At 36.3% G+C, this 12,572-nt stretch overlaps 1 protein-coding gene across 1 annotated transcript in view; it reads left to right on the top strand.

The window, feature by feature from the left end:
* CDH7 (cadherin 7) overlaps nt 1-12,572 on the top strand; it is a 116,216-nt gene that overhangs the window by 51,943 nt on the left and 51,701 nt on the right. The window contains exons 4-6 of the mRNA XM_053913341.1: nt 1,370-1,489; nt 7,461-7,628; nt 9,960-10,147. Of these exons, the coding sequence (XP_053769316.1) occupies nt 1,370-1,489; nt 7,461-7,628; nt 9,960-10,147 (476 nt within the window). The remainder of the gene's footprint in view (nt 1-1,369; nt 1,490-7,460; nt 7,629-9,959; nt 10,148-12,572) is intronic.

The following is a 12,572-nucleotide window of genomic DNA, read 5'->3' on the forward strand; positions in this document are numbered from 1 at the left end:
TGAGGTATACTTTTCATCATTTTGTTTATTTTTTTCCTTTCTAATGAAATAGGAAATCAATACTAACCATATCACTAGAATGAATAGAACTGTAAGATGGTACATTACAGAGACTATAGAAAACATCAATATCATTGATTCTAACATTTTTAAATAAATCAAAATTTAATTCTTAAAATGATTTGCAAATATACGTTATTTGCCATTTGGTCCTACCAGGCATCTGCCAAAAAGAAAAAGAAAAAAAAGAGAGAGAGGGAGGGAAGGAGTAAAAGAAAACAAGAAAAACAAAATAAAACAACAATAAAACTACCTTCGGAAACTTTTTAAAAATGGAATTATATATATTACTTCATAACTTCCACCTAATTTTAAAGGAAATGGTAAGGGAAATCATAGTTGTATTACAAAATGGACATTAATGACTTATGTAAGGCATTTAGAAAGGGATATCTATGTAGGAATACATCTAAAAGAAATGTTAGGTGAAAAATGCCATATTTTGAAGACATTATTAGAGCCAAACTTGAACCATAGAAGAATCAGTGAAAAGAGGACTTGTCTCCTGCCCATCAGATAGGATATAATTGATAAAATCATGTGCTTAAATATATCAATGAATCAAACATACCTAATGTTTTCAGTACTGCATTCCGAATAGAAATAAAGAGAGTGGAGCACATTAAGTGCTTCCCATGGGGAATAACTGCGTATGTGGTAAAAGGAAGAAGCAATATGACATTGTAGCATCTGATATGCAGAAAACAACTAATAATGCAATTATTAAAATTGCCATGTTTTTTCCTCCTTTGGGAGGTTTGGTTGAAAGTTTCATTTCATGCTTTTGCTTTAAATCAAGAAACAAATGAAAAATAAATAAAACTGTTACTGAAGAGATAGGGTAGCCCACTAATTAATCCAATATTCTTTATTCCATTAATGAAGTTTCAGTTCCTGCCTGGCTTTGCTTATTGCAGCAGTGAGATGTGAGTGTCAGGATGCTCTTACTTGTCACGCTGCTTTCTGGACAGTGATTGAGACTTAGAGAGATTGCTCTTGATAAAAACTTGTTACCTCGCTCTGATGGATGAGATGCCAGAAATTTTAGTCCCATCCAATTCTGAGTATTTCCAAGTCTAATGGGCATCATCAATCTCATATTTTTTGCCAATCTTTTTTCATGCCTCTTAAATATTTCCAAGGGCTTAATTAGCATTTATCATAGCCCTGTCAGATTTCCGTGGGCCTGAAAACAAGAAAAACACAAAATGAAAGAGAAATCTCATGTACAATTACAGCCTTTTGTGAGTGCCTGTGTTTGGTGGCATTAGGAAGTTTTTAATTCATTGGTTTTTGGGTTGGTGTGTAGGGACCTCAGTGGTACAAGTGACAGCGACAGATGCTGACGACCCTACGTATGGCAACAGCGCCCGCGTGGTGTACAGCATTCTGCAAGGACAGCCGTACTTCTCGGTGGAACCCAAGACAGGTAAAAACCGAAATGCAATGCTCCTCAGAAAGTCGCCGTTCCTACCCTGGCATAGAACTAGTATTAGTTATTTTTACTCAATGTAGTTGGCACTGATGACATTTTCACGGGGCTTCTCTCCATATGTGTACTAAGTAGTATATTATTTATAAAAACAATAGCACCTTTTAAGAATATTCTAAAAATATTTATCAGTATTCCTACCTGTAAGATATTTTATATTAAAAACTCCTTCCACTGCTATCTCCTGACCGTATATGAAATTCTTGGTTATTCACCTTTAAGTTTTATTTTTGGTTTCTATAATTAATTCACAGAGGAATTACAGTGAGACCTGATCTCAAGCCGAAATCTCCCTGCCATGTGGCAGAGTTAGTGGTGGGTTCCGCTTCCCTCCCAGAGGCTGGATTTCTCAGACAAATTAGTGTAAACATAACAGACAGGATGAGAACCTGCTAAATCAAAGACTCACTTAAGTGACTAATTTTTAATTTTAGGAGGAAAAAAACTGAATTGCAAGATTGCCTGGATAGAACATGGGGTTGCTTGGCTAGGTGCTGTGTTTTCCTTTTCAGCCAAAGTAGTTTACATCAAGTCAGCATATAATTTGGAGCCGTGTCTCAGTTATCAGATAATATTTTATCAGTTCTGCTTTCTGGCTCTATGTGTCGGGAAGAGGGGGTGGGTGTAAAGATGGGTGGGCATGTGCCATGGATAATCTTCATTGCTGTGAAAATCCAAGACTCCTTTATGTTTTAACAATGTTACCTTTATCATGGAGAAGAATTCTTCAAATAGCCAGGTTTAGGGTTATAAATATTTGATAGTGCCTATGATCCTAAACGAATATTTTAATGCCAGTTACCCTGTTTGTCATGTCTTTTAAATAATGGCATTATTAATTCATTCTCAAATCACTGCAGGAGATAAAAATTTAAATGTCTTGAGAATGGCGGTTGCATTCATGCATGAAGAGAGAAGTAAATTTAATTCTAGCTCATCATTCATTAGAATTTCCAGACTGCATTCTACGTTTTCCACCAATGACAGTGGTGGGATTTCGAAGCCACCGGGAAAGTCTAGTAGAGAAGAAACAGTTCTGATTAAGCAAGTAGTGAAGGAGAAATAAGGGAAAGTATTCTGCCTGTGAAGTGCATCCTGTGGATGTAGAAGGCGTACTAGTGGTGGGTGTAATGATAGACCTGAGAACTTGAATTCAAACACCCACCCATTCCCTTACATATCCACTCTCTGCAGCCTAGAAAGACATTGACAAGTCTCTGACAATTTGCTCACAGATTATACATTCTTGCATTATATAAGCGGCCTAAATATAGCAGGTAATGTACCAATGCCAAGGATTAAACATTTTGCTTCTGTTAATGGTGGGCTTGCGATTGTAGCTTTGTTGTAAACTAATAGGTTTTCCATAAGCCCCGTGTAGGTAATACCTTGCTGGTGGGCTACCTGGGGAATAATCAATAGATTCCAATAGCATGCGATCACATCACTAGTATGTTAAACTTCACTTTAATTTCAGATTCTAAAAGACTGTATGTGACGATATATATGATTGATGAAGAAAGTTTAATTTTACTTTGTTTAGGATTTTTAGTGTTGTAATCACTAGTACAGAGCTGTTCTGGGAATTTTCCTCCTCTCTGCTAATTGATAATATGGGGAATGCACTTCCTACTCCCCAAAGTGTATTTTTCTGACAAAAATGTAAATTTTTCAGTTCTTAAGGGCATGAGGGGCTGTATATTAAATATGAGTTAGGTTTCCTTACCTGGTATCAGTATTATTCTTATCTATATGAAAAATAATACTATTTTCTTCATCTCCAAATCTAAGAGTTTTTGAGAAGTAAAATTTTTGACAGGGAAAAATTATTGAAAATATGCTAATTTAAGTTTGTTAAAAAACAGGCCAGGAAATCACTATTAGGTATATCTCTCTTAAGGTTTTTAACTTCTAATTACTTTTATAAAAAGAATATTAAATTTATTGTTATTAAGAAGGATAATATTAATAATCATTATCACTTATTGATTGCATAACATTAACCTAGCTTTGCTAAAATCTTCAACAAAGCTCATGGTCCATCATAGCACTGTCTATAGCCCAATAACCAGAGCGCGCTCTATTTTCTACCGTAATTTCTCCACCCATAAAACAAGGATGTGAGTGGCTGCAAAATCCAATGTTGACAATTTACTGCAATAAGGAGATAGAATGTCACTAGGCACAAGACAAGGCAGTGTTAAAAGGACTGACTGCAGATTCCTGTCACCTGTCTTCATGATGTCCCCCATTTACTGACAGACTGAGGATTATTGTAATGTGTTCATCTCTTCTCTAAACCGGCAAGCAAGGAGATCCCGTTGTTTTGGTCTATGTCACATGTGGCAGGTTGGTCACCTAACTTGCAGTCCAAAATGAAAATGCAGGCTTCTTGTTCTAAAACTAGTAGGATTTCAGGACGTCATCGGCAGAGTAAACCACCAAGCCTGGGACCAGTGTGACTGCCCAGGTCGCAAGGCCGTGAAGCCGGCCCTGGAAAGTGGATCTAGTGTTGAACAGCACTTGTCATGTAGGAGCTCTTTGTAAACATGGAGGTGCGACTCCCTGGTCCCAGCAATGCACGGGGCGGGAGCTGGGGGACCAAAGTAGGGTTATGGTTGTCCATATGGAAAACAGTATAATCATAAACATGGATACCAGAATAAACTGTTTGGTGTACTCACAACTGTAAACCTACTTCTGCTGCACCCAGGATGTTACAAACCCTCCTTCCAAACAGGCTCTTCCCTGGTGTTCCACCCGGGGGGTGGGGGGGGGTGTGGCTCACGGTGTGGCAGCCTCTTACGCCTGGCAGGGCTTGCTGAAAACCTCCCTTCCCACATTACGAGAGTCTCTTCTTCAGATTATTTGTGTCAGTGCTGGCATCCTTTGATGTTCCAGAAGCTTTTATCTTTACTCTTGTTGGCTATTCCCTTAGGGTTCTGTTTTATGCTTCATTTAAACGTAGACAAGCCCAATAATGCAAGGCTGAGACAGAAAATTTGGAAGTAAGCACTAATGATTAGGAAGAGATTCACCTCACACAACTAATGCATGCTGCACCCACACAGCACGAACACCTGGGTCACGTTCCCTGGGTCACATGATGGCCCCAACTCCCGAGACTAATGCGAAGCCTGAGTGAGTAGGAATGAAGGCTTCAGTGACTGGGTCCCTACGCTGGTGTGATACACATATAAATTCTTAAGAAGATCGCATGGTAAGATTATATGCAACCCCCCCCCCCAAAAAAACCCCCAAACATCATCAATGACTAGCAGGTGTTAGAAAATCATCTAAAAATTTATTTCCATCTAAAAACCAGGCAGTTGTTGAACAATGACACTGAGAACTTATATGTATAATAGTTTTTGTGAACACAGATTATGAGTAAGTGAAATGTTCGTTTCTGGGTTACTGGGTCAGATGAAAAATTAGTCAGAAAGCCTAAAGTCTCATCCAGTCTCTTCTAAAGACCTAAAGGATGTGTTCTTCTTGTTAGAGTAGCTAAGATGATTGATTATTGGAATTAAGTATTATTGTCTCCATACACTCACACAGAACTGCAGGGACCCGACTAGTGTGACTGTCCTTCGCCACTACAGAGCCGTCGTGTTAACGACGTCTCTCTACAATACACAGCAGCTGTGCACCTAGTCCCGCACGTGGGACGTCTGTCCCCAATGCAGACAGTTCAGGTTTAAAAGCTAAAAGCTAGCTAAAGTCATAGAACTCTAAATCTATCATTTTTTGCCTGTCCTTATTTAAATTCAGTTCTCTCCCAATTATTTCATTCTTGTCAAAAATGTGTTTCCTATTTGAGGTTTTTAGAAATTACCTTTGCCTTCTGCATTACTTTGCAAACCTTGTCATGATTTTTTGCTTTGGAAAAGTGTTATTTATAGGAACTCTTGTAAAGAGACAATTACAGGCATGAAAAATTAGTGACTCTGACTGCTGGGATTCTCTGCTAAATATTCTGTATTTCTTGCAAAAAGAATGCCACTGAGCCCAGTCCCTGAGAAGAGGCGGCTGCCGTGTTTTCTTGGCTGGCTGGTTGAGATGCTCTGGGCCTCTCCATCACAACAAGTGTGCAGGGACGAAAACTCACAGATAGTGATACTGGAAGGAAAATGGACAATGGGCAGAAATTAAAATGTAAAAATGAGTGTGTAGGAATTTTTTTTTTTAATTCAATATTTTGCCATCAAGATGAAACATATTTCTTGGTGAGAATTTTGATATTCAGTGCTCAATTTATTTAAGAAAGCAGTACAAATAAAAAAGAGATGATTAAAATAAAAATAGTAAAAACAAGAGAGAGAGGAGAGAGAGATGGAGATATGTATATTCCAGAACTCGTAGCTGAAGACTGTTCAGAGTTGGTCACGGTGCGTGTTCATTTGCTCAGTGCTCACTGAGTGATATATTAGAGTTACCAGAAGTATTGAGGAACAGGTGTGACATATTCAGAGTCATCAGCATGTCCATAGCCAGAAGAATGCTGTAAAGACGTTATTAAAAGTGACACTCTGTTGCTGTGATTGCAGTGACAGTGTCCAACACAATTAGTATATTAGAATAAGTGATGGTTAAAACAGCAGTAGAAAAACCCGGCCTACTCAGAGTATAACTTAAATGCTTAAAATATCGACGCTATTGTTGGTGTGTGCATGTGTGTCTGTGTTTGTATTTGGTAGCAGTGCTCACATCTAAAAGGAGTCTGGATTCCTTATATTTAATTACCGTATTTAATTACCGTATTTTGCCATGTATAGTGCGCACCCACATTTTGTGCACATTATACACAGGATTATTATACCCATCACTGCATCCATGGTATGAAATCATTATACCCATGTATAATAGGCATCCTTACTTTTCCCTCAAAAATCTGGGCAAAAATGTGAGCATTATACATGGCAAAATATAGTAGTAAAGATGGCCTCATATTACTAGTTTCAAGGACTATAGGCCACTATAAAATATATTTTTTCATTAATATTTTCTAGAAGTGCAACACTCAGTATGTTATATTAGGTATATACGTCATTTTATATATTTATATATAACAAACTAAATTCCATCCCCTAATTAGATATAGCCTAATAAACTTAATCAATTATGTAGTTATTAATATAAAAATACTTACTGCAACAGTGATTATTGAGTCAAGTTTCCCCATCAAGCAACATGAGATTCTGAAATCAATTTGTCATACACCCAAAACATTAAGGGCTGCCGATAATAAATGCAATTGATTAGAAACAAACAGCAACCAAACATGCCAACATTTACAGTGTTGTTGATTTCTATAGCAGTCATTCTCCTCTATAGTGGATTTCCTCAGACCTTCAGATACAGCTCAAGTTCACACAGCATCATAGCCACCATTTGAAATGGTGCTTTGCTTATTAAACATAAACAACTCTCATTTTTTAAAATAGAGCATTCCTATTATTCTGCTGAAAAAGAAATAGTAGGGACCATAGCTGAAGGGGATTCATATCACTGGGAATTAAGTTGTTAGAGAGGGTGAAAGAGAAGATAAGGAGGGAGGTTTATTGTCATATACTTGTACACGCAACTGCCCATTATTCTAGCTAAGAAGTTAATTTTGTTTATTTATAGCTTGATATTTCCTGAGCCATGTTCCATAAAACTTAAAGATAATCCTCTCTAATGCTGAGAATCCCTACTCTTCCACATTATAGCATTTTCTGTGTTTTGTAATATTGTATATAATTAGCATATCCCTTTGGCTGTTAGTGTGCATTAAAATGAATAAAAACAAACAAAACACCAAAAGGCAACCTCTCGAGAGGGACCTGGTACCTATGACAGTGTTCTTGGCCAGTATGAATTCAGTGAATCACGATGCATTTTACTGGGATTTGAAATTTTACAGGAGTCATCAAGACCGCCCTTCCAAACATGGATAGAGAGGCTAAAGACCAGTATTTGCTTGTTATCCAGGCAAAGGATATGGTTGGTCAAAACGGAGGACTCTCGGGAACCACGTCGGTCACCGTGACCCTCACTGACGTCAACGACAACCCCCCTCGCTTTCCTCGAAGTACGTAAGCTATTCTGTTAAACATCACAGGTATACTAGCTTTCCTTGCCATCTATAAAAATGTCTTTAAAAAGGACTTTTTCTCAAATTCTTCTCAAACAATTCTCTTATTACAGCCTCCCACAATTTTATTGTATCATGGGCGTGCTTTTAAATCAGCAATATAGAATCTGAAGTATATGGAAAATAAATGGAAGCAATCATATATTTGTGTTATTTCTCTCTTAAATGTATGGTTTTCCTATTTACAATTATTTGAATATTAGACTATTGTGTTCCTTTATATATTAACTTTTTTATTCTGGCTTATTTTTAAATGTTCTGTAACTTACATGGCTCTTGCAATGAGTGGTATAAAATAATGGATTCCACATTTTTTAGCCAGTTCATGCGTGTTGAACATTCCTGTATAGTTCCATCACATCTGCCTTGTGCAGACACTGTTTCAAAAAGATATCCATCTGAAGAACCAGAAAACCACATGCCCTCAATTTAGTTTCTTTGACCAAAGTGGCTTTTGGCTTCACCAAGAATAGGTAGAAAAAAAATTGTAGAGCTGTCTTGATTGTAAAAAAGTATTTTATCTCCATTTTAGTTGCTTTTTTCCCCTTTTTTTCTAAATGCATGTGGTACTTCTTTACAATGTTCAAGAATGTAAGGAAATTGTACAGATTACAATGTCTCTAAATGCTTGTTTGATAGAAATGGGGAACTAGGTTCCCTCACAAACAGACCTTAGAGGTGAATAAGGTCCAACAAAGATGATTTCTCTACAGATATGAATGTTACTGTTTGCTTTCAAATACTTTTTTAGGTATTTTATTTTCATATTGTATATTTTAATATTTTTATTATACAGCAGTGATTTCAATACCTTCTGTTCACCCTCCCAAAAAAAACCCCTCACAACTTTAAGTTTTTCATTTAAAAAATGAACCTAATTGTGCTCTTGATGGTTTGTGAAGGGTAAGGTGAAGATTGTAGAATTAAAAAATACACACAATACTGTAATTACATTAGGCTCATAACATATTGAACTGTTTCTCTTTTCTTTGAATGTATGGTGATAAAAAGTGATACTTAGTATGTTTGTGGTTTCAGTTGTTATGATTTGATAAGGCACAAGGTTTCTAGCTTATTAATTAGATCTTGTGATACTTATTAAGGTGAGGAAGGCCAAGGATGCATCATTAGGTTTTTCTTTTCTTTTTTTTTTGCTGGGATTTTCTCTACCATTTGGTTACTGTTCTAACCTTGAGAATTTTGGATTTCACTGGGACAGTTCTGGATATGTGAAAACAAAAATGTTAAGCATATGCTGTAATCATTTCTTTAAAAATCAGTAACTATTCACAAAATTTAGAAAATTGCAAACACCAACAATTCCCAGCCTAAAATGTGATCATTTCGTATAGACTCATCTTCCTTCCCACATTCCTCTCAAGGAGAAATCCTTCTTCATGAGAAAGTGAACACGCACCATAGTCGACGCCTGAAGGAAATGGGTTAGGATGGAAGAAGAGGAGAAAGTAGATGATTAGAGAAAAATGGTGATGGAGCAGTGTGTTCTGAGGAGGTTCCTAGTTTCGAGCATGGCCCGTGTACTTTCTCTTTTTACCAGTCTTTTTTGTCTTTATTTTTTGAGTTGAGGGCTATTGAAGAGGAATGTTTACAAGAGAAAATATTTTTTAAAGAAAATATATTCTTTTTTTTTTTCTTCTCTTTCCTCCTGTTCAAATAATATCGCCTCTGCTCGGGGACCATTTTACCTCACTAGTCCTACCTTCAACCCACATAATTAATTTTCATCCTTGGTAAATTTATGAGCCAAAATAAGACTAAAATTATTTTTCATAATCTTCCTTGTCTACTTTTCTGATACTTTGTTAGGAAAAGAAACTTTAATATAAATTCCAACGTTAAGTCATCAGAACTATTGAGACTTGTATTTGCTAGTTTGAAGCCTTGGCTATAACTAGTTTTATTTTAATATTTATATTATATTAATTATAATTTGTTTACATTCACTTGCATATTAATTGTATGCATAGCTATTCTTTGTTGATTTTTTAAATATAAAGCAGCATCTTTGCCACCACCAGAAATGTACTGTACAATTGGAGGTTTTTCTCTTGATTTTTCTCAGGCCCTACCTATGTCTCTGCTGACGCAGATGGATTACTGTCTAATCCTTCCTCTGAAATACCTTGTCTCCTAGTGCCTTAGTGTCTTACAAAGTCAAGTTAATCGAAGATGACACAAACACAGTTACATTTTTTCCTTGTTTGGCTTGGTAAGAGGTCTTGCTCATTTTTGTCTTGAATTTTAAAGGATCTTACCAATACAATGTCCCCGAGTCACTGCCAGTGGCCTCCGTGGTGGCCCGGATCAAGGCTGCCGACGCAGATATCGGAGCTAACGCTGAAATGGAATACAGAATTGTGGATGGCGACGGGCTGGGGGTTTTCAAGATTTCTGTTGACAAAGATACGCAGGAAGGAATCATTACGATACAGAAGGTAACGTTTTATTGGTTTTTATTGTCTGTATGGGGATTTCACAGAGATTACTCTACTGAGAAGCCAGGTCTACTTAGATGGGAAAATGTATTAGACATGCTGAACGGCCATATGGAACCATCATTATTTTAATTTTAGGAAGAAAGCCATGCATTCATTTTTAGGTGTCATGATCTTGAGGAATCTTGAATGATGTGTAATCCACTCTGTCAGTTCTATTCTCTAAACTCAGCACTTATCTATAGCTCTGTAACAATAGAGCACATTGGCAAACGGGTTACGCGTTTTAAGTGACCTACTCGGAGCGATGACTATCCTTCTTCATTGATTGCTTAATAACAAAACCCTAAAGTTAACAAAAGAGCCTTTGCAAGCAAACTAGATAAGCACTCCACATACAAAAAATAATAATCAATATACTTGGACATAGAAACCAAGATGTTGAAACTTGCTACATTACCAGGTTTTTTTAAATGTATACTAATTGAAATGCTTGAAGAATTTTTTTTAAGATTTTATTTATTTATTTTTAGACAGAATGGGAGGGAGGGAGAAAGAGAGGGAGAGAAATATCAATGTGTGGTTACCTCTTGAATGCTCCCTACTGGGGACCTGGCCTGCAACCCAAGCATGTGCCCTGATCAGGAATTGAACTGGTGACCCTTTGGTTCCCAGGCCAGAGCTCAATCCATTCAGCCACACCAGCCAGGGCAAAATGCTTAAGAATTTATACAAACAGAGAAGGTAAGTTGTGAAGCCTCTCGTAATACCTTCCATATAAGTGCAAAGAAAATTGTTATCATCCCAGCTAAAGACTATTTGCCACGGTGTTTTTAAAGTAGCTCCCAACACTGATTAGATACGGGGAAAATGAGCTGTTTGCTCCCTCTGCTCTGTATAGACATGATCTTTGACAAAAGTTAAATTTTTAAAAGTGTCAAAAGAAATTATTAAAGAATACACACTTATTAGCTCAAATATTTGAAACACCAGAAATTGAAATATATATGAAAATCCCTACTCTGAAGAGGCTGGGATTTTATCCAGTCTGACAGTCCAGGTGTATAACTCTGTAATTAACTCTCCTCAATAATTAACACATATCAAAAAAGAAAGTTACATTTTAGTTGTTATAGGAAAACATATGTTTGACTTCAGTCCAATGGGCAAAACATTTCCTCAATTATTTCCAGCGGACAGCTGCTGTTTTAGCTCAGCTGGTGACAGTCTGTGTGGAAAAGTTATAATAACGAGGGTTGGCCAAGTGTTGGGAAAATATTTTGTTTTGTTGTCTGAAATAAAAGGAGTGCAGTAAGGTGCACTGTTGCTCAAAGATTTCAAAGATTCATCTGAAATCAATCTGCTCAGATACAAGAATGTTTAAATATATGTGATATTATTGTTTTGGGCACATACATGTATTTCCTATATTATAATGACATAAAATAACTGGACAAATAAATATATATTTAATGATATTTGACTCATTAGAAAAAATTATCCTTGATTCCTTAAATTTATGCATTGATGGTTTAGAGAATTATTAAAAAGAGAACTATAAAAAAGTGGATAAGAATGCATTTAATCTTAAAGTATAAAACTCATGCAAAAACTACAAGGTGAAAATTAATTTTAATTTACAATAATATAAAGATCATTTTTATTTCCAAAACTCCACCCCCAAACTCATTTTTAAAAATTATAGTGTTGTGTGGTCTGCTAATATATTCCAGTACCTAACCAATGCACTCAGCATTCTTAGCATTATTTACATAAGCATAAATAAGAGGTTCCTATAAGAGTTGATTAAAAATAGTGGAAATGACATAGTATTTACTTTTCTCTGCAATTCAAGCTTAGTGATTACTGACTGTTTTTACTAGAAGAAGTTATTTATGGCATTATAGATTCATCTTGTTTTTAGGTAGGAACTGTTGATTCATAATTTTCTCATTTTCAAGAATTATTTTATTAATTTGTTAAAAAATGTGATTCATATTTTATGTAGTTACTAGGCTTCGCACTGCCATAAGATCTTATATTAATGTAGTGCTTTAAAATCCTTAAGTGAGGCTTATATTTATATTTCTCACATGGACACCAAAGAACTCTTGGATCCCTAAAATTATTTAAACTGGTGTTCGCCGGGTGCATACCCCACTGTTCCTCAGTTTCATTCATATTCGCTTAGACACTAAGTCATTTTTCATTTCTGGAAGCAAGATGAATTTTCTTCTAGCACTTGAAACATTCCCACCTCCTTCAAGAGTCTCTTATGCTTTGCCCCACACCCACTTTCCCTCATCTTCTAAGTCTAGAAAAGCCTCCTGTTCTTCCTTCTTTAAACCACACAGGGAAAGAAGGGAAGTAAAATCGTCTGTACAAACTGTTCTCTCTGTTCCAGGAGTAGTGTATGCTGTGTGTG

This window comes from Desmodus rotundus, chromosome 10 (genome assembly GCF_022682495.2).
Source record: "Desmodus rotundus isolate HL8 chromosome 10, HLdesRot8A.1, whole genome shotgun sequence".
In the NCBI taxonomy this organism is placed as follows: domain Eukaryota; kingdom Metazoa; phylum Chordata; class Mammalia; order Chiroptera; family Phyllostomidae; genus Desmodus; species Desmodus rotundus.